Source organism: Zootoca vivipara, chromosome 13, assembly GCF_963506605.1.
Source record: "Zootoca vivipara chromosome 13, rZooViv1.1, whole genome shotgun sequence".
Taxonomy (NCBI): Eukaryota; Metazoa; Chordata; class Lepidosauria; order Squamata; family Lacertidae; genus Zootoca; species Zootoca vivipara.
In genome coordinates, this window is record NC_083288.1 from 40024437 (window position 1) to 40047216 (window position 22780).

Sequence of the window (22780 nt, forward strand, 5' to 3'; positions counted from 1 at the left end):
AAGTGAGATTGTGAATAACCGCCCCATGCCATCATGAACACAAGTCATCACGACCACACAATTAAAAGGAAGCTTGGAGGCTGGGCCTGTCTAGTCCACGAATAATTTTTCCCCCTGCGTGAGGCAACTGTTTGTGGTATTTCCTTTGGGTTCTCGAACTCGACTCTTCTGCTCTGGAATGGAAATGAGGCCTTGTGGGATGGAAGTGTGGGGAACTTTTCCTTTTAGATCCAAAAGGAAACGGGATGCATTTCTAGAAAACAGGCCCTCAAGTTTTCTCCTCAGCTCTAGGAGCCGGAAATGGGTGAGCAGGAAGGCATGATTCCTGGATTTCGTTGCCAGTTTGAGAAGATTAATCTGTTACTTCTCTCTCTCGGGGTTTTAGACAGTTCTTAATTTTTTAAATGTGAGTTGTGGCATTTCAAGTTTGCCTAGTCAGAGCATGTTCTATGTTCCCCCATCACCCTGTTTTTAATCCCAGATGTCTAGGGGCCTTATCCACACTTTTGTATATTCCACAGGAATCAGTTGACGAAGGATGGTTAACAATATTTTTAAAATAAATGAATAGGGGCTGGTTGTGGTTAACCCATGGCAAAGCAGACACCTCTGCATGTGGTCGGCTACAGTCAAGTCTTCGTTACTGCTTCGCTTATTCCAGGGCTGAGCCTCAGATTTAAAAGGGAGATGGAATGAACCCAAAGCATGTAGCAATCACAAACACTCCTCCATCTCTTCCTTCTCGTTGGATTAACGGCATTTTCCTGGCTCCCCTGGTCATTCCCTTTCTCCCTAGCAAACCTTTGCTGAAGTGTGAAGTCTCACACTTGCCTTTTCAATCATGTTTTCTTGGCTTGTTTTCTGCTGAGGATGGAGATGTCATGTTACAAGAGTCATGTTAGGAGAGGCATAGCAATGCCTCCTTTCAGAAACCAGCGCTATCTAACTCTTCCTTTCTGACGGTTGGGCGCATCTCTTAATTGGGCTAGGAAGAGGGGATTCACCCCAAGCATCTTTACTTTTGATGATGCCGTATGGGCTAGGGCGAAACTGCTGCTCTGCTCCACCGAAAAATAGATAAAGAATCAAGAAGTGAATGCAAGAGGCAATGGGAAAGAGCAGGCATCTCCAAACTGCGGCCCTCCAGATGTTTTGGCCTACAACTCCCATGAACCCTAGCTAATAGGACCAGTGGTGAGGGATGATGGGAATTGTAGTCCAAAACATCTGGAGGGCCGAAGTTTGGGGATGCCTGGGAAAGAGGATGGGAAAGAATGAGGCCTAGAAAGGAATGTAGATATTTGCAACAGAAACAAGGGCCTGAAATACTGGTTGGGGGGAATCTGCTGAGTGTCTGTGTGCATCTGCTTAAATAGGGGAGATGGGGCAATTGGGAAAGGTTAAAAGCTTGCTTCTTTGCCCCAAATAGTTCCCCCTCCCACTTTTCACTGTGTAGTGAAGAAATGGCTATTGGCTACATGATATGGGTGCTTTGAAACATACAGAAGAGGAGAGCATCAGGGTATCTTTGAGGACAGAGCCAGGAGGGTGTCCTAACCTGTGGAAATGTTGTCTCTTGGGCAGGCCAAAGACAGCGACGATGAGGAAGAGGTGGTGCACGTGGACCGAGACCATTTCATGGACGAGTTCTTCGAGCAGGTAAGAGGAAGGACAGCCTTGAAGGTGTCACAGCAGCATGGTCAGTGGTCGGGGTTGCTGAGAGTTGCATCCCCAAACTCAGCCCTCCAGCTGTTTGGGGGCTACAACTCCCATCATCCCTAGTTAACATGACCAGTGGTCAGGATGATGGGAACTGTAGTCCCAAAACAGCTAGAGAGCAGAGTTTGGGGGTGCCTGGTCTAACATCTGAGAGGCTGCAGGTCCCCCATCCCTGGCATGGACCTTGGTGTGGTCCAGCAGAGCTCTTGTAGGGTCTGTTGTTATGCTCTCATTTATCTTGTGTTCTGCTTGAATTACAACAGCGTTCGCCAACCTGGTGCCTTCCTGCTTTTTTGGACCACAACTCCCATAAGGGCATGGAGCTGATGGGAGTTGTAGTCCAAAGCAGCTGGAAGACACCAGGGAGTCGAAGGCTGCACTACGTATTGTACCAAGTCCTACCTCTTGAGTAATTGTACCCTTTTCCGGCTTCTGACATCTCCCCAGGTTTTGTCCATATATTTTGAAGCTTATCTCAACAGTCATACAATCTTGACCAGTGGCAGAGGACCTGTGGCTAATCCAGATGATGCTGGACTACAGTTCCCATCATCCTTGCCCTTTGGCTGTGCTGGCTGGGACTGATGGGAAATGAAGCCCGACAGCATCTGGAGGGCAAAGGGTCCCTCTCCCCTTTCTGTAGAAGCTTAGCCTCCTGAGCCATGGCTCTCAGGATCTGCGGTGTGTATCAAATTCTGCTTCTGTGAATCCGGATTGCAAGTAAAGGGAACACCCTGAGCTCTGGCAATAGACAGGCAGCCACTGCAATCTCCGGAGCACTGCTGCAAATTTGCTCCGAGTTACAAACTCTAGGAGGAGGTAGCCTGCCATGTTCCACATTTGGCTCAGCTTCCAAAGAGTTGTCAAAAGCATGTCAGAGCAAAACCCACAAGCTGGATCTGCTCTCTGAAGTGATGCTAACAGCCCTCTTGGCAATTTTTTAATCTACAGGTCTCAAATCTTTCCTAAGGGAGGTTGCACTGAAATATAGCTTAAGAACCCATGGCTCTATGGGCTAGCCTTTGCAAACCTGGTACCCTCCAGTTTTTCTGAACTACAACTCCCATCATGTCTAGGACTAATGGGAGTTGTAGTACAGAACATCTGGATGGCACTGGGATGGCTGATTTGGCATATTGCAGGCTATACTCATCACTTGTTTTAACACTTGATGTCTGCTACAGTCTTACCTTGAAATCCAAACAGAATCTGTTCTGGAAGTCCGTTCGATTTCTGAAATGTTTGGAAACCAAGGCGCGGCTTCCAATTGGCTGGAGGAAGCTCCTGCAGCCAATTGAAAGCTATGGAAGCTGCGCCAGATGTTCGGGTTCCAAAAGAACATTTGCAAACCGGAACACTCACTTTCAGGTTAGCAGCCTTTTGGAGCCAAAACATTTGACTCGCAAGTCGTTCATCAACCAAGGTACAATTGTACTGGTAAATACTGTTGTCTCATTTGTGTGGAAATCAGCAAACATGAAAAGGGCACGATAGCAGCAGGCCCACCTCTTTAAACCTAGGCCTCACCCAATCTCTCTCTCACACAAAAGCAAAAGAGGAGGAATGAGGGGAGAGGGGCTGAACCTCGCCCCCCTTGCCTTCTTCTTCTTCTTACCCACAGCCCCTTGCCTGAGGCATTTCGCCCTTGGCCAAAGAAACAGACTACAAGGGAGTCAGCGGTGAGCAGGGAAGCTTACACCCCCTCTGAAAACTAAACCCCTTCACTCAAAACACATTTTTTAATGATCAGGGCAGACACATATTTAAGGAGACCAGCTGGTGGCCATCTAGGGGTTATCTCCAACTTAAATTTCCTCAGATTTAGGGATGCCAACTTTGAATAAAATATGGGGGGGAGGTAAGCCCTGTCCTGCATAATTGATCACATGATGTGTCACATGCACACCATTTGAATGGCAATGCCCATCAATTTTGGGGGGCCTTGGTCCCCTCAGATATTTTATTGGGAGGGCCAAAGGGACCTTGGCCCCTAGGACTTAGTTCCTATGCTCAGAGTAAAAGGTAAAGGTAAAGGTACCCCTGACCATTAGGTCCAGTCGCGGACGACTCTGGGATTGCTCGCTCATCTCACTCTATAGGCAAGGGAGCCGCCATTTGTCCGCAGACAGCTTCCAGTTCATGTGGCCAGCATGACTAAGCCGCTTCTGACGAACCAGAGCAGCACACGGAAACGCCGTTTACATTCTTGTCAGAGCGGAATCTATTTATCTACTTGCACTGCATGCTTTCGAACTACAGTGGTGCCTCGCTAGACGAAATTAATTCATTCCACGGGTCTTTTCTTATAGCGAAAAATTCGTCTAGCGAATCCCATAGGAATCCATTGAATTTTTTTTGAATTTTTTTTTGCCCATAGGAATGCATTAATTGAATTTCAATGCATTCCTATGGGAAACCGCGATTCGCTAGATGAATTTTTCGTAAAACGCATTCGTCTAGCGAGGCACGCTCCGCTCGGAAAATCCTTTCGTTAAGCGGAAATTTCGTTAAGCAGGGCATTCATTAAGCGAGGCACCACTGTACTAGGTTGGCAGGAGCAGGGACCGAGCAACGGGAGCTCACCCCGTCGCGGGGATTCGAACTGCTGACCTTCTGATCGGCAAGCCCTAGGCTCTGTGGTTTAGACCACAGCGCCACCCACTCAGAGTAGACTTACTGAAATTAACGAACCTCAGTTAGTTGTGTTTATTCATTTCAATGGGTCTACTCTTGAGTAGCATTGGATACAACTCTAGGTTTCAAAGCATAAGGGAAAGAAATAGTTTCCAAAAGGGGTGTCTGTGTGAGGGAGGGAGAGATTCTACAGTTTAATGTTTCCTCTTGTTTTGGGTCTGGTACGTCATTCCTCAGCCATGCCTGAGCCTATTTGCCTCTGAACGATGAGGTCCTTTCATGCTGGAGAGCTCTTGCTTCATTATAGAGTCTGAGAACCCATAAAGAGGTTGGTTTTGTGCAGCAATATATACTTCCAGCTCCCAGACCGCTGTGCGGAAACCAAATGGCTGCCAGGATTAGAGAAGGTGGCCACCCTTGTTCCGGGTCCTCTCCTTCCCCTTCCTCCCAGCTCTCATTCCCACTTCTCTGCAGCCTGCTTTTGCATAGGAGACGGAGCCTACGAGCCGCCATGCCCTGAATTAACTCCTGCTTAAACACGTGCCTGGGATCTGCACGAGAGCGGAGGGCATTAATATTCAAGCAGCATGGCTTTTAGTATGCAAGAGCATCTTCTTAATGATTCTATGCAGCCTCTGTGATGTGCAGGCGTCAGAGGTGGAAAGATTGGAGGGGGGGGGCAGAGAGATGCCACCGGGATGGCTGCCACCCACAACTGTGAAATCCACGTTCGCTTGTTGGGTCTTGTTCACAAGTCGCAACTCGTGGCTGAGATCATCGCACTACACCCCGGAGAAATCTTGCCATTTCTCTGAAGCAATTCCGCAGCGTGCTGCTGTGGCTGCTTGCAGGAGATCCATGCCTCAGAGAGCTTTGCCTCTCTTTCCTTTGAATTCACCTACAGCCCACTCACCCTCCCTCTCTCAAATAAGCGTACAGATTGCATCATTTCATGCAAAATTAGCAAATGTTGTTGCGTAGCTTTGACCCAAGTTTGTAAACATTCTTGCAGTCTTTTCGGTGGGTGCCTGGATTCTTATCAGCCTCAGCACTCATCAGGGAGTTAGTTACCAGTGAGATCCGTAATTTAATGATCCAATCTTATTTATTGCTTTTGTGGCCCCCCTTTTCTCTCCAGTCAGCTCGAGGCTGTGTACTTGTTTCTTCTCCCCCCCCCATCTCATTTAATCCCCACAACAACCCTGAGAGGTTGATTAGGCTGACAGGCAATGACTGGCCCAAGGTCACCCAGTGAGCTGCATGGCAGAGTGGGGATTTGAACCCTGGCCTCCCAGGTCCTAGTCTGAGCCTCTAACCACTACGCCACACTGGATCAATTTGTGGACATTTGGACTCAGGCTACATATGATAGTGGAAGACCCATCTGTTTAAGACCTGGGCCTGCTCCACTCATGCTTAGACTGGCAGCTTCCCCCAAAGAGAGCTGCTGAATTGGTGGCTGCCTCCTTGAAACCTCTTTTATGAGGTCATTTCCCCTCAGCTGTGCTCTAGCTCTGTAAGTGGGTCTGAAGGGGAGGAAAAGACCACACAGGGGAAAACTTTGCGGGAGTTAAACTATTATGGGTGGGGATTCTTACACCCATGAACTCCATATGTCCTACAAATCCTCTTAGTTCACACCCCTCTTTATACACGACTGAGGCAGACCTGAGTTCGAAAGCTGCGCTCTATTCCAACATAGAAGCATAGAACTGTAGACTTGGAAGGGACCCTGAGGATCATCTCGCCCAACCTGCTGCAAGGCAGGAATATGCAGCTGTCCCATCGAACCTGAAACTGTGATACTGTATGGGGCGGCTGCATGAGGGAAGTCAGGGTTGGCTCAGGAATTGTGATGCTTGATTGAGGGGCACCAGCAAAGCTATTGTCTGTCGTGGGCGAGTCGGCTGCAGATTTCAGGACCTTGGAGAGCGTCTTCTGTTACTTTGCCTCCAGGCCCCGTAATTTCAACTCCTTTCTGCAGCACAGTGCTCCCTGGTGGCCATGCTGAAGCCTTACAGTCATTTAACTGAGGAAAACTACTCTATCAGACTGACAAAAAGGTATTTAGGGACCATTTAAGTCAGAGTTCATGGACCACCAGAAGTCCCCAAGCTTCATTCAGCTGCTCTGTGACATGTCTGCATTAAATATTCCTATTGCTTTTTTAATTGGCTGCTTTGTTTATTTCTTATATTGCATGTTATTGTATTACCATCTGCCAAAGAGATCATAGTCTCAGTGAACTGTAGCAAAACTACCAGTGCAAAGAAACATTTGTTTTTATTCATTTATAAAAAAATATTTATATACTGTTGCTCATTTAAATTGTACATAATTGTACATAAAACAATGCAATAAAGAGCATTTAAAAAGTTTAAATCAGCTAAGTATTATGGACAGCTGTATCATTAATTGTTTCAAAAAATTAAGCAGAAGGCGCCCACTGTATTTCCATAGGCAGATTATTCCACAATCCTGGCCCTATGGCACCGAAATCTCAGTTCCTTGTTGTGAAATGAGCTCAGGGAACTCAGGGAACAACCATCAACACTACTGCAGATGATCTCAGAGGTTGAGCTGAGATATAAGGGTTCAAGCAATCCCCAGGGTACCCTGGACCTAAGTTGATCAGGGCGTTGTAAATTAATGCAAGGACCTTGGTAGTGCACCATAGATATTTGGTGACAGAGGTATTTCCCCCTCCTGCCTGATGCTCTCGCTCTGCACATGGCAACATTCAGGCGGAATTTGGAAACGAGGCCTGTGTATCGCTCTCTCCTTTTCCCGCCTCTGTGGCTCCTTCATGGAATCTCCTCCAACCTTAAGAGTTCTGTGGCTCCACGGTTGGGTAAACGCAGCACAGAGGACCCGTACTGACCGTGGCAGCCCTGGGTCACCATATCAATTAGTGGTGGGCATTCAAGGAACTGCAACAGGAGGGAGGTCCCATGCTCACGTCTTGCTTCTCTATCTTTCCCCAGGTGGAGGAGATCCGCGGCTGCATTGAGAAACTCTCGGAAGATGTGGAACTGGTGAAGAAGCAGCACAGTGCCATCTTGGCTGCCCCCAACCCAGATGAGAGTGAGTGGAACACCCACAGGCTCACATCTAGTGACGGTGTCCCATGGCGCTTGCACACGCCCCGTGTCATGCGTGAATGTGCCCGAGATGGGTGCGCAGGGCTCTCTCTCTAGATCCTGTGCAAGGATGAAGGCAAACAATGCATGTTGGGGAACAGACACATTTCAATCATCTCATTTCAATGTAGATGAAAGGTCTACATTGGCTCCCAGTACGTTTCCGAGCACAATTCAAAGTGTTGGTGCTGACCTTTAAAGCCCTCAATGGCCTCGGTCCAGTATACCTGAAGGAGCGTCTCCACCCCCATCGTTCTGCCTGGACAGTGAGGTCCAGTGCTGAGGGCCTTCTGGTGGTTCCCTCGTTGCGAGAAGCCAAGTTGCAGGGAACCAGGCAGAGGGCCTTCTCAGTAGTGGCACCCACCCTGTGGAATGCCCTCCCACCAGAGGTCAAAGAGAACAACAATTACCAGACCTTTAGAAGGCATCTCAAGGCAGCCCTCTTTAGGGAAGCTTTTAATGTTTGATGCTGTATTGTTTTTAGTATTCGGTTGGAAGCCACCCAGAGTGGCTGGGGAAACCCAGCCAGATGGGCGGGGTATAAATAAATTATTATTATTATTATTATTATTATTATTATTATTATTATTATTATCTCCCGGGTCTGCTGTCAAAACACACACACCCTTTTTTTTGCATTTTCCTTGTAGAGACCAAGCAGGAACTGGAGGATCTCACAGCTGACATCAAGAAGACTGCCAACAAGGTGCGCTCCAAGTTGAAAGGTAAGAGCTGGGTCTCCCCAACATAAAGTTAATATATATACAGTCATACCTCGACATCCGAACGCTTCAACTTTCGAAGGTTTCGACTTCTGAAGTCGACAACCCCCGGAAGTTCTTTTGCCATGTGCATGCGCCGTAGCAGCGCTTCGACATCCAAAAACCTCGACTTACGAAGACAGCAGCGGAAGGGATCGTCTTTGTAAGTCGAGGTACCACTATATATATATATATATATATATATATATATATATATATATATGACCGAAAGTCCAGAGGTAGCACTATAATCCATATACGATGCTGCAGTAGAAGGTTCGCAGGCTATGAAGGACTTGCTCACAAACTTATTGACAACTGCACAAAATATTATAGCCAAGAAGTGGAAGGAGCAAGCAGAATATAAAATGGAAGAATGGTAAAAAGAGGTGTGGGATATATCTATTAATTAACCAGTCCCATTGAGGTAGGATGGGGAATATGCAGGAGGAATGATTCTGAGGAGATATGGAGGGCGTTGGTAGAATTTGTACTGTTAAAACGGAAAAGGGGTCAAAATAAATAAACAAAATAAAAAGAAATGCAAGAACTGGAGCTGCAGCCACGTGAATCAGGATTTGTTTCTATTCTTCATAACACCATCAGTATTTATGTAACGCCTTTGGGGTTCACGGAACTTTGCTCAATGTTGTGGGTTCAAGCCCCACGTTGGGTAAAAGATTCCTGCATTGCTGGGGGTTGGACTAAATGACCCTCATGGTCCCTTCAAACTCTACAATTCTGTGATTCTGAAACTGACTGGATTTGTGGGGACTTTCCACAGCCCAGAGAATGACCTAGAGTCCTAGCCCTAGCCCTTAGGTAGCTTTGAACCTGCAACTTAGCGGCTCACCACTAGAGGCAGCAGAAGAAGAACCCAGAAACTTCAGGCTCTAACCTAGACAGCGAAAGCTGCTCTGATCTCTTTGCCCTTGTCATCTCTACAGCGATTGAGCAGGGAATCGAGCAGGAAGAGGTGCAGAACCGATCCTCGGCTGACTTGCGGATCCGGAAAACACAGGTACTTGTCTTTGTCCCATATATTGGATTTCACCTTATTTCTCCCTCAACCCCAAAGTACTTATATTTAAAATAAATTGCATGTTGTTGTTGTTGTTGTTAAAAAAACTTCCTGGTTAATTGGGGGGCACACTTTTAGCTGACCAAATTGTTTTTAAATCCATGCACATCTAAACCCCGGGGGGAGACCTGCAGGATCAGGCCAACGGGCCTGTGATCAATAGGTTTGGGTCTTAAATTGAAACGGGGGAGCAGAGGGAATAAGGGGTATGGCCCGCTCTCTTTAGTGCCTTCCTCTCTGACTCCCCATTTCGCTGCCTAGCACTCGACCCTTTCCCGCAAGTTCGTGGAGGTGATGACGGAATACAACACAACCCAGTCCAAATATCGAGACCGATGCAAGGATCGTATCCAGAGGCAGCTGGAGATAAGTACGTTAATGATCTCTCTTTTATATATTTCCTGCCTTCCATCCTTAGGTCTGGCCTGTTATGTACATTTCCCCCGAAATATTGAACTCTCCGATGATCTAGGAAGGTGGAGGACTCTCCTTCATTGCAGGCTTTTAAACAGATATCGGGTAGCTTTCTGCCAGGGATTATTTAGCTGTGATTCCTGCATTGTCTGGGGGTGGTCAGAATGACCCTTGGTGTCCCTTCCAACTTTGCAGTGCTATGATCCTACGATTGCATTCATCCAGTAATTAGTGAGCAAAGAGCTGAAATATACGACATTAGCGATAAGGACATAAGAAAAGTCCTGAGGATAAGACCAAAGGCCCAGCCCTCTCTCTGAAACAAATTTTTATTTGATTTCCCAAAATATAAACATACAACTAAAACAATTCCCAATCTAATTATCAAGATTACCCTGAGTCTCCTGACTCCCCACCCCATCCCTTCCATAGGTCCTATTGATTCTATTTTCAACTGCATATCAATACTTCTCCCATTTTTCATCTTCCTAAATTATCTATACGTTCTGTTACATTACAAGTGTGTTTAAAATCCTGCTAATGTTTTGACCTGTTTACAATGATTTTGTATACACATTATAAACATTTCCCATTCTTTTTAAAATTTATTGATTCCTGAGCTTCCCGTTACAGGTAGGTAGCCGTGTTGGTCTGAGTCGAAACAAAATTTAAAAAATTCCTTCAGTAGCACCTTAAAGACCAACTAAGTTTTTATTTTGGTATGAGCTTTCGTCTGCATGCACACGAAAGCTCATACCAAAATAAAAACTTAGTTGGTCTTTAAGGTGCTACTGAAGGAATTTTTTTATTGAGCTTCCCGGTTAGTTTTGCCATTTCAGCATAGTTTTGCCATTTCAGCATATTCCATCAACTTGATTTGCCATTCTTCTCTGGCTGGGGTTATCTCTTCGTTCCATCTCTGGGCTAGTAGCAGCCGAGCGGCCGTTGTAGCGTACACAAACACTTTCCTCTGGTCCTTTGGGATCTCGGCAAAATGACCAGAAAATTCTGGACGTATGGCAACTCATGTCCAATTTCTTTGCGATTTTGCAAAAAAGAAAAAGCTCAACTTTTCTGTCCGGATAGTCACTTTTCGAAATATGGCAACTCTACCCTATGGTAGGGCCTGAGCACAACTCTCCCCACTTGCGATTCCTGACAACTAGCATTCTGAGGTATCTTGCCTCCAACAGTGGAGGCAGAACCTATAGTAGCCACTGATAGCTTTGGTCTCCATGATGAATACAAGAGTGCACACTGAGCATGTGCAGAGTAGTTTTTCTTCACTGCCTTGTGATGGCCACTGGCCTCTTATTATCTGAGATCAGGGGGCTGGGCTCGCACGACAACCTCGAGCGGGTGTGAATGCTGGCACCTTTACAACCCACACATCAACCCATCCTCAGTCATACTTCGTTACGGCTGTTTTTTTGTAGCAGCTGCCTTTGCCTCATAGAGGCGAGTAGCCACTGTGAGTTTTTAAAAGGCAGAGCTGCTGTTTATAGCTAGGTGCTTTCTTTCTTTTTTTAAAAAAAATATATTTATTGATTTTACAAAATAAAACATACAACACACAAAAAAACACACAAGATATACACAAAAACAAATTACAAACACTACAATAAAAAATATCAAAACATTCTTCTATCAAAAAATTCCATCTTTGTCGACTTCTTCCAATCCCTCCCCACTACATTTCATTATATTACTTCCTTAGTACTTCTATATCTTGATTCCAATCTTCTTAATAATTAAACATATTATATCACTTACTAACTTATCAATCTTATAAATCTCTTATAATTATCTCAAAATACAATTCTATTCTAATTAGGTGCTTTCATCCTATTCCATAATAATAATAATAATAATAATAATAATAATAATAATAATTTCATTATCCCCATCTAGCTGGGTTGCCCTAAAAACTTCCCTATAAAGGGCTGCTTTCAGATGTCTTCTAAAGGTTGCATAACTACTTATCTCCTTGGCTCGGGGGTCTCATAAGTCCATACCCTTCAACATTTCTCCGATGAAAATAGGGACATTCTGGGGTCAAATCAGAAACTGGGGCGGCTTCTGTAAATCTGGGAACTGTCCCTGGGAAATAAAGATATGTGGAGGGTCTGATGCAGCTGCCTCCTTCCATTGCTGGGCTCCGTTGAAAATGGCTTCTCCATGCAAACCAGGAAGTGACCTCTCCAGACAACAGAGCAACTCTTCTTTTCTTATCTCTGAGACCGCGATCTCCTGAGTGACACGGACGCAATTAGGCAGTTGAATGCACATCCGTATTCAGTGCGTTTCCCTCCCTTCCACGCGACCCCAGCTGCCAGCAACCCATGCTACGCCACTGGGCTGTCCTAAAAGCATATTCTCCTCCCACCCTCTTGCCGGTAGTTGCAAGCCTCACTGGCGGAAGGGAGCCTGCTCACTTTTACATGAACTGGAAACGAGGAGATCAAAACCAACAAGATGCCAGTTTCCTCAAGAAACCAACAAGAGGCCAGGGTGTGAATGCTTTGTTGAAGCAATAAGGGGTGGGGACTGTATTATAAAATGTGGCGATTCATCATGGCTCTGGTCTTCCCTTTTTGCAGCTGGCAGGACAACAACTAATGAGGAACTAGAAGACATGCTGGAGAGCGGAAAGTTGGCAATCTTCACCGATGATGTATGTATCCCAGAGGCACTCGCAAGCATGTCAGACATGGCTGTCTTGTGGTTCCAAGCTTAGGAAACGACAGGGTTGTGATGCTCTGCTAGGAAACTGCACTGGGGGTCCTTGGGATTTATGGATCGGGCTGGGAATGAAGCAAGCAGGTTCAAGGAGGGGCAGAATGTCAGGCAGGATGCTGAAACCCCAACCACTGATATTACAATGCCCTGTTCTTCCCTGCTTCCCTTCATAGTCATAGGGAATAGAAGTTGGCCAACATTTCTTAACATATAAGAAGCAGGCTCTCCGGGTTCCTCCTCTTAACCACTTTGGTCCATTGTTCTAATAGGGATGGGGCTCTAACTTGGGTGGGTGCTGTTTTATTTGGGGGTGGGGTTCTTTTAAATTGTTTTCAAATGTTATATGTTAATTTGTATTGCGGATTGGGGTATTGTTTGGGGGCTTTTGTTGGAGTGTACTTTTTATTAGTTTGTATACATTAGTACTGTTAATTGTTTTAATTATTTCTATCATGTATTTTGTACTTTTATATTGTAACTTTATGTTGTGAACCGCCCTGAGACCTACATGTATAGGGTGGTATACAACTTTTAACAACAACAACAACAACAACAGAAGCTGTGATTCTTGGACAACAGCCACATTTAACAAGTCTATGTGGTTCTGTCTTTCAATCTGTATCACTGCTTGTCAATTTACATTGTTTACTCAAAATGTGGGGTGGAGGCTTCCCCATAGGGTTGTGGGGGGCATTGGAGTGCAGGAGTTTTCCTTAGTGCAGAATTCTGTCTGTCTGTCTGTCTGTCTGTCTGTCTGTCTTTCGTCTTGACTCATGTTGTTTCCTTCAGATCAAAATGGACTCACAGATGACGAAGCAGGCCCTGAACGAGATCGAAACCCGGCACAACGAGATTATCAAACTGGAAACCAGCATCCGGGAGCTTCATGACATGTTTGTGGACATGGCTATGTTGGTGGAGAGCCAGGTACGGCCGCAGGGTCAATGTGGAGCTGCTCTTTGAAGACGCCGTGTAAGTCAGTCAGTTCACAACACAGCTGCTAGACAACGGAGAGGGACCAGGAGATGGGATCATATCATACCCCGCTTGGAAACCAATTCCAGTGGCTCCCTGTTCCTTACCTTTAACACCCTGCAGGGCTTAGGACCCCGGGGCATTCTCCTGCATTGACCCACCTGCACTTCTGGGGTCTCCACCTGAGGCTCTTCCATGGGTGCTCCCACCGTCGGAAGCAAAATGGCTGGCAGTGATAATAAAAAAGGCAAAAATAAAAATCTGGAATCTTGAACAGGAGCACTCCACACAGCACTTCTAGGTCCTGCTTATAAGTAAATAAATAAAATAGTTTCATTGGGGACTACATACTTCATCACACACACACACACCAGAAGCCAGTGCAGAGGGATCACCGTGATTCAGTATAGTAGCTTCAGTATCTGTAATTCTAAAATTCTAAAATGAGAAGTCTCAGGGCTCAGTTACCTGGAAACTTCTCACACACACCCTCTTTTACATTGCCCTGTATTCTCAGGTGAGTGGTGGACCCTGAAGCTCCTCTTTGCTGAGAAAGAAAACTTTGTACATGTTCAGAAGCACATTTTCCAAGCTGAGCTCTGACAGCCAACCTCCCCCTGTCCCCAACCAAGAACTAGGATTTCACGTTTGTATCCCTTTGCTCAACTTAAACCTTGGCTGGGAGTTATTTTGTGTGTGGAGTACTTCACATGAAATATGTACAAACCAAATCAATGAGAACAGAGGGTTGGGCTTGAACTGGGAAAGACTTGGGTTCAAAATCCATGGAGCCATAAAAACTCATTGAATTGTTTCTGGCTCGTTGTCCTGGGCCTTGCAGGGTTGTTAACCTTAGAGGAAAGGGTCAGGATGATCAGCCATAGCCGTTGACCGAATTAACTCGCCTTAGCTTCACAAGCTGCCGCTTTCTGCCATTTCAGGGGGAGATGATTGACCGCATTGAATACAATGTCGAGCACTCCGTTGATTACGTGGAACGAGCCGTCTCTGACACCAAGAAAGCTGTAAAATACCAGAGCAAGGCTCGGAGGGTAAGTAGGAGCGGTTGGGACACAGGGTATGGTAAGAAAGGCAGAGTAAAATGTGTTGGAGAAGGCATGGCTGAGATCAGAAACCCGAGGAGTCAAGCCAAGCTCAGGAGAAGGGGAGATCTAAGAGAAAATCTCCACAGTTAGGGAATTATCTATGGGTCCCAGATTCTAAACGTTGGTTTGGGAGCGAAAAATAAAGGATGGAGGAGAAGCAGCAACAGGTGCAAGAGAAAGGATGTGGGCAGAGGTGGAGAAGCCGGATTTCTCTCTCAGCTTCCTGTCTCTTGATCAGGCCTTCTGCAAAGTGTTTGGACCAATCAGGGTTTGTGTGGCAGGCAGCTAACAGCTACCGCAAGGGCAGGATCCAGCCTTCTTTGGGTCATGCAACTGGGCAGCATTTCTGACTTAAAAGACTGAGACTGGGCGTTGGTAATGTGTCGGTGGGCACAGTGGCTTCTGTCGCATATTTGCCACATACAGTCGTACCTTGGAGCCCGAACGCCTTGGAACTCGGACGTTTTGGCTCCCAAACGCCGCAAACCTGGAAGTGACTGTTCCAGTTTTCGAACGTTCTTTTGGAACTGAAACATCCGATGGGGCTTCCGCAGCTTCTGATTGGCTGCAGGAGCTTCCTGCAGCCAATCAGAAGCCGCGATTTGGTTTTGGAAGTTGAGCGGACTTCCGGGGCGGATTCCGTTCGACTTCCAAGGTATGACTATCATTTTGACCCTAAGTTAAACTGCCTTACTTGGAACCAGACCTTGTTCTCCTTCTCTTTTGGTACCGTGTCCTCTGACTCCTACGCTTCAGGAGGAGGAGTTTCACAGCCGTACTAACCGAAGCCCTTTTAAATGGAAATGATGGTAACTGAGGGGTGGAGAATTCCCCTCCAGGCTTATCTGCCCTGGCCCTCAGGAGTCTCGCAAGGCCACTTGTGCTGACCATGCATCACTCTCTCCCTGACTGCTTCTGCCAGCCTGGAATGTGTCATTGAACTGCAACAAATGTTTCTTGCTTCCCTGGATGAAGTGAGTTGTGTGTGCATGTTGTGTAGAAAACTCTGGCTTGTGGCACATAGGCGATTGTAGACAGGTAAGAGTCGTAGGTCTTGCTCCTCCCACTTCTGCCTCTGACCCCTCCCACTGCTGGCAGGTGGCCCCCAGAAGCCTGCCCATGGGGAAATGTGGCCCTCAGCCTGAAATTTATTTATTTGTTTTTTAAAAATTAAATTTCTATAGCTTCCCCACCCCTGTGGTAATGGAACCAAATGGGTTTCTTTCCCCTCTGTTCCTTCTTTATTCTTTATAATATTGTTAGGCTGCCTCTCTTGCAAAGCATCTGACAGTACATAACATAACTGTTTATAAAATCGAGCAACTATTTTAAACACCACAAACTGACAGCCGTTAAGAGCTTATTATAGCTCTTGGCCGAAAGATTTAAAAATACATTTCCACAGCATCAACCTGAAATCATCAAGGAAACGCATGTTGGAATGAGTAAGTTTTCTTACAAGAAGAAGAAAGCTTATGTAGAAACCTGAATAGAAAGGGCTGGTCATGTATAAACAGGTGAAGAGTTTCATAGAAGAGTGACCAGAAATAGGAAAGTCCTCTTCCTTGCCTCCTGCAACTTGATGGACCTTCCTTTCAGGCATTTTTATATGCAACTCTCAAAATTTTATGCACACAGATACTGGAGAATTAAAACAGTTAACAATTATCATAGGGAGAGAACTGGGATTAAGGTTGTTTTTAAAGGAATCTGTGAATATGGTCCTTTTACAATAAGGCTATCAACAAGGACTCTTGCAAAGAGCCCTTGATTTAAATCTGCTTATTCATCCTAAATCACACGTTTATCAAAAATGTCAGCCTGTGGATCACAACAGGCTTCAGCAACCTGCGGCCCTCCAGATGTTTTAGGCAATGAAGTCTGAAGGGGGGGTTACAGGCAGTGTTGAGATTGGAGGTACCAATTGACCAATCACCAAGGCTTGCCTAGCTGTGCTGTTGACGCTTTGCAGACCTCAGCAATCACAGCCTCATTCCTTTGCCTGAACAGCTTGGTTTCAGACCATGTGGGTAAAAAGAGGTTAGCTGACATCATTGTTACATCAGGTGATTGACAGGTGGGCAGCCCCACCCACCCATAAAACTTGTCCTATGCGGAGTGAGGGAGATAAGGAATTTGCTCACCAGCCAAATCCTCCCCAGGCCCATGTCTGATACCAAGCCATCAGCGTTCATGGAATCCTACAGAGCCTGAGAGCTAGGAACGAACTTTTGTTCTAAAATAGGTAACGGGGAAGCTGACAAGTGCAGAGAGAGCGGAAGCTGGCCTATGAATGAACGCGGTGGCAAATGCTGTACTGAAAACCTGGTGGTGGTTGGGAATGAGGACAAAGGGGATAGTCATAGAATCGTAGAGCCGGAAGGGATCCTGAGGGTCATCTAGTCCAACCCCTTGCAATGCAGGAATCCTGCCCACAGCCATCCTTTGGCAGGCTCGAACCACCAACCTTCTGGTTACTAGCCAGACGCACTGACCCATTGCGCCACAGCCAGGATGGCCAAAGGCCAAGATGGAAATTAAAGACTTTGAGGAGGCATTCAAAGAGAGGGAGGGAGGGAGTCTACTTCTTGGTTGCTGTGTTAGTCGGTGATATCAAACACCATTTGTGATGGGTAGCTCTGCCCTGTCCTGGGCCTGGCCTGGTGTAAACCTTTCCGAACCTGATGATTTCAGACTACAACTCCCATCAGCCACAGCCAGCCTGGGTGTTGTCATCCAAAACAGCTGGAGGATGACAGGACAGGGAAGGCTGGTTTGGTGGGTCTACAGCCCACAGTCAGTTCCTTTAAGGTTTGTGGGCTTCCCTTGCATCACAGCCACTCGTATCTTGCTGAAAATGTGTTGCTTCGATTGTGTACTGTGCAGGAGTGCACACCATGGCGGCCCACAGTTTGAGACCCAACGCCTCACCTACAACAGCCCGTTACTAATGCTTGTTTGTCTTTCTTTTTTTTTTCCCTCCCTCCTCTCTCTCTCCTTTTCCATATTGCTCCGTGGATTTGCTTGGGTAACGTAGAAGAAAATTATGATTATAATTTGTTGTGTGGTTCTCGGTATAGTACTGGCCTCCTCCATTGGGGGCACGCTTGGGTTGTAAATTAAAGCAAAAAATAATAATAATATTATAATAATAATTTAAAAATTGTACATGCAGTGGATATAACAGCACATGTTCCAGCTACCTATAGATAAAAACAACTTTATCGGGTCAGCAAATCTAAGTTTGTTGTTCAGCATCATCTTTCTCATCCATTTTTACTCATTTGCTGGACACCAGGGTTCTGCCCAGAATTTCCAGAGATTCTGGGCCTCAACCGGGTGTCTTGTAACCGCACCTCCTCTCCCCCCTCCCCACCACCATGGTCCAAAACGTGTAATTCCTGCCCACCCCGGCGATTTCCCCCTTCATATCAATGGTTAACCCTGAGGGAAGAAATGGTTTGCGGAGCTCTTTTCCCATCTCAGCGCGGGAAAGGACCCAGCCACGAATTGGGCAGTCATCTCTAAATGGGCCGTTGTTTAAAGTGCTAGGACAGGAGAAATACCTGAAAGGGGGGGGGATAGGTGGAAGCATTAATGCTGGAGTAGTAGGCACTAGTGAGGGCCGCGATCTTGTGCACAGCTGTTTGGAGCTTACTCCGTTTCACACAGGGGTAGGGTCCCTGTTCAGGTTCCCCCTCGTTGCCTGTGGAAAGGGAATGGTGAACAGTACACCTTGTGCAACTAACAGACACTCCCTTTTCGTAGCTGGCAATGGGAAACTTTGGGGAAAACAGGCATGGGTTCCAGGAATAGCATTCGTTGCAAGTACAGTCGTGCCTTGGTTCTCAAACGCCTTGGTACTCAGACGTTTTTGCTCCCAAACGCCGCAAACCCGGAAGTGAGTGTTCCAGATTGCAAATGCTTTTCGGAAGCCGAACGTCCGTCGCAGCTTCTGCAGCTTCCGATTGAGTGCAGGTAGCTCCTGCAGCCAATCAGAAACCGCGCCTTGGTTTTCGAACCGTTTCAGGAGTCGAACGGACTCCCGGAACGGATTAAGTTCAACTGTATCTCCAAAACACACACACACCAACAACAACCCTGAAGTTTTCATTCTTAGGTACCTGGAAAAATTGAGTCAATTCTCAGGGCACAAACTTTTCATCTGCTGCATCTTCTCCCTTGTCCGTCCGTCCTCCCCACCTTGTGTGTGGTTCCACAGGCAGAACTTTCCTGCCACAGGCCCCAACCCCACCCCTTGCCGCTGACAGAGAGCTGCCCACACCTGGCAGCACGTGTAAGAGACTAATCAGATCAGCCCCTCAGATTTCAAGGATTATCACGGCGCTCCAGGACACTTGGGTAGCAGTAAATCGAGTCGCTGCGTCCAAAAGTTCCCGCTGCTCTAGCTTCCAAAGACACTCAGTGTGGACTACGGCCACGTTGAATTGGTGTGTTGATAATGACCACCTTTTTAAAAGATTGCCATATCAGCGGGGAGCAAGCAACGTGTCAAAGCTCACATATCAGCACAGTATTATCAAGCAATATTTGCAGCAGCCAGGAATCTGCTTTAGGGACGCTAGGAAAGGGAATGCTTGGCACCGAGCCGTCAGGAACGCCTCAGCATTGCTCCTCTCTTACCTCAAAACTTGTGATGCAAATGTACCCAAGACTAGAAAACAGAGACGGTGGCATCCAGCTGCCCTGTTTCAACACGCGCCAGAAAATAGAATTCTGAACTACTGCTAGCTCATGACTGTGACCAGCCACTCTGCCATTATCCCAGCCTTTGCACATAGGACTGGATTATTAATTCAGTTCATTTGTATCTGGCAATAAAAGAAAACCAGAGCATACGGGGCTCTTCTGGGCTTCAAATTAGGACCACAACTAGAGGTGATGATAGTCGTACACTTTGTCCTGGTGTGCATGATGTTTTTAAAAATCATAAATAGCTATTAGTAGGAATGGGGGTTTCGACGGATGATCGGGGCTGTGGAGAAGGAGCTTTAACCATTTGCTGCTGCCACCGTCTCCACTGGAATCAGGTGCCCTGAGGACCTGCTCTCTGCAGTGGGACGAAAGCCCAGCGGCCAGTGGGTGCTTCCCTCCCATTGCAGACATGTGGGGAGGGGGGCAGTTCCACTCGAAACCATTATCTGGGCCAGTGAGTATTTATGTCTACAGTGTTTTCAAATATCATCCACGGCACGGCTCACCACATGACTAATGTCGCCTCTGCCTTGGCCCTTTGTGGACCAAAAATTCCACCTGCGGGGCTGCAGTGCTTGTTTAGAAATGTCCCACAAAATGCAGAGTGTACCATGTCAGACTGCAGGGGAGTTCTCACATTTTGAATTCTTCTTCATTAAAAAAACAAAAACAAAAAACACTCTTCCTGCCCATGGAAAACTAGCTTATAGGTTTCAGCTTACCCTCATCTCCTCCTGGGTGTGCTCATTTTCTATTTTCAGAGAGATTCTGACAGGAGGAGGACCTTCTTGAACCCAGCCCCCTCACTTGCATGCTGACATGGTATGGCTCCAGGGGGCCTTGCTGGCTGTGGTGTTTTTGAACATGCAATTCAGCTCTGAGCGACTTCGAATCAGAAACAGAAATGCCTGTCTTAGTAATCCACTGCCAGGAATCAGCCGTTAACGAAAGGGGCATGGTCAACAAACAGTAGAAGGCTTGTTCATGATTCTAATAACATTCCAGTTTTCCAGACTTGGTGGAGAAGGGCTGTCAGGGTTTCTTCCCTGCAATTCAACGAGGAAATAAAATAAAATAAAATAGTGAGGTTGTTGCTACCACCAGTAGCAAGATAGAAGAAAATAGCCTCAACTGTACTAAAGTTGTCAGCTGTTGCTACAGCAGTGAAGACTTACTTATATGGCAGTTGGTTCCCTTGAAGGCTGATCCCAAATGCACCAGCTAGAACAGGCTTAATTCGTACAGCAGGGCAACCACTTGGAGGTATTTGATAGCATACCATGCAATATCCTTTGTCCCATACCCTCCAACACATCGAAGGCAAAAACAAGGACACCATTTTCCCATTCATTTTCGTGAGAGAACGGCCGCCATTTTTGGCATCGTGATTTCGCGCCACGATTCCCCCCCCCTCCAAGTGCTTTCTCTGGGCATGGCGGCTAAAACCTTGCATTTTGAGGCACTGCATGATTTCAGAGGGGAAATCACAATGCAAAATTGTGCGAGACCGTGGCACCCCGAAATGGCTGCCCTTCTCTCGCGAGAAAAAAATGGGATGCCTCGGTTTTTCTGGGATGTTTGCAGGGTATGTTGTTCCCCCACCTCTTAAGGGCAGTCTCTACATTTCAGCAGAATCAGGGGGGAAAGCTTTCATCGGACCATTTCAGATTAGAGATAGGGGGTTGTGTGTTTGATAACAAACCCTTCTCAAATCCGGAATCCTCGTAAGGAGTCAGCCTATCTGTCTCCCTGAAACATGCTTGTTTTCTCTTTGGCAAGACGTTTTGGAGCACTGAAAATTCCAGTTGCCCCCCACCCACAGCCCAGCTTGGCACGGAAAGTGCTTTACCACGTGGTTCTGCTGAATGTGTGAAGTGGTTCTTGCTTTCAGGTATGCATACTTGGGATCACAGCCTTTGGATCTGGGTTGTTGTTTTTCCCCCACTTGTTTTGATTCCTCTGCCCTGTTCCCCCAGCCGCATTGCCTTGCCCCATTGATCCTCTTTCGTGACCTTCCATTATCTACACTGAGCAACCAGGCTGCTGTGGGATCTCGCTGGCTGCCATAAACGAGAGGCGATCCCTCGCTCTGCCTTCCATCCGAGAAGACCAGCGCGAGATCCTACTCAGACTAGGAAGGACGGAAGTCCTGGGAGGATCTTCAGGTCGATTTCTGCATGCACAAAGCGTCGCTCATGCGGAAAGAGAGCCAAACCCCAAACCCAGCTGAATGCAAAAGCAAGGGCATATCCATATCAAAACTCCATGCACAGAACTAATTATGCACAGTGTATAGCTTAGCTGTCGGTTGTATCAGTGCCTGTGAAATAAGAAGCAGTACTAAGGTACTGATTGCCATGAAAGCATACTCTGGCCATGCTACAGTCAGGTTACCCAGCTCTTAAAAATCAGCAAAGTATTATTATTCCATTGGCCTCTTCGTGTTAAAATGCTCGCCCCTGAGTAACAGTGCTCCATCGCTAGAGTATCCTAATGATGCCGTATCCTTAGCAGAAAACAACAACAGCACCTGATACGATTAGAAGAAGCCACACTATGACCCTTGCCAAATATGCTGCAGTATTTAAGAACCCACTTACCAAAGGTGCTGCAGTATTCTGGGGTAAGGTAATACTGCGCCCCTGTGTCAAGTCTAGTGAAACAGCTTTCTGCCTTTCCGAGAAAATAAAACGAGCAATGCAACTGCGCCAGCAACCTTAGCACCCAAACTATGCATCCTTTTCAGGAGCACTCGGTTATGTTTGCTCCTTTAAATGGCATCTCTATTTAAAAGATGAAGAGGGAGAGAAAAAGCACACCCAATGATTAGATTTTGTAGTAGAACATTAGCTGCTTCTAGGTAGGCTTTTGTAGATCTGGAATTACCTGGAGTGAGTACCAACAATCCAATTATAATAATATGAGTAGATTGTGTTGTGGAGTTACCATTCTGGGGGAAAGATAGTTGTTGTTGTTTTTTTAAAAAAAATAGCATGAAAATTATTTTCTCCAGAATCTAACACTTCTCTAGGAACATGCAGTGTTTTTCAAAGTTCTGGAGCATTCTTACGCCTGAGGTGTTTTCCAGAGAGAGCGTGTAATAAGTCCCACCCCACCCCACCCCACCCCACCCCGGTGTTTTTGCATAAATCCCTCTTCGGGGCATGTCTCCTTTGAGGGGAAGCCAGTTTACCAAGTCTCTGTCTTGACCGTCATTGCATCACCCAGTCCCTCCCAATGCAGAGACTCAGCAGAAATGCCCCATTCCTGGTGGATTTGACAAAGCCCGAGAAGTGAGCAAACAGAGATGCAGTGGGCAGCCTCCTTTTTGGCTGGGTCATTTGGGCTGACAGGACGGCATTTCATTCTTTCTTGTGCGCCTGCTCTCAGTGCGGAATTCCTGGTGTGTTGTGGGATTCCTCAATACGCCAGTTATCAAAGATGGCAAGGTCCAAACGGACTTGTTCTTCGCTGAAAGCGTCTTCTGTTTCCCAT

At 46.5% G+C, this 22780-nt stretch overlaps 1 protein-coding gene across 1 annotated transcript in view; it reads left to right on the forward strand.

Annotated features, from left to right (window-relative positions):
• The window catches only part of STX1B (syntaxin 1B), a 56543-nt gene extending 34376 nt beyond the window's left edge, over positions 1-22167 (forward strand). Inside the window, exons 2-10 of the mRNA XM_035135447.2 lie at positions 1585-1659; positions 7338-7437; positions 8144-8218; positions 9202-9275; positions 9597-9705; positions 12350-12423; positions 13278-13415; positions 14405-14515; positions 17607-22167. Of these exons, the coding sequence (XP_034991338.1) occupies positions 1585-1659; positions 7338-7437; positions 8144-8218; positions 9202-9275; positions 9597-9705; positions 12350-12423; positions 13278-13415; positions 14405-14515; positions 17607-17687 (837 nt within the window). The 3' untranslated portion in view covers positions 17688-22167. The remainder of the gene's footprint in view (positions 1-1584; positions 1660-7337; positions 7438-8143; positions 8219-9201; positions 9276-9596; positions 9706-12349; positions 12424-13277; positions 13416-14404; positions 14516-17606) is intronic.
• The last annotated feature ends 613 nt before the right edge of the window (positions 22168-22780 follow it).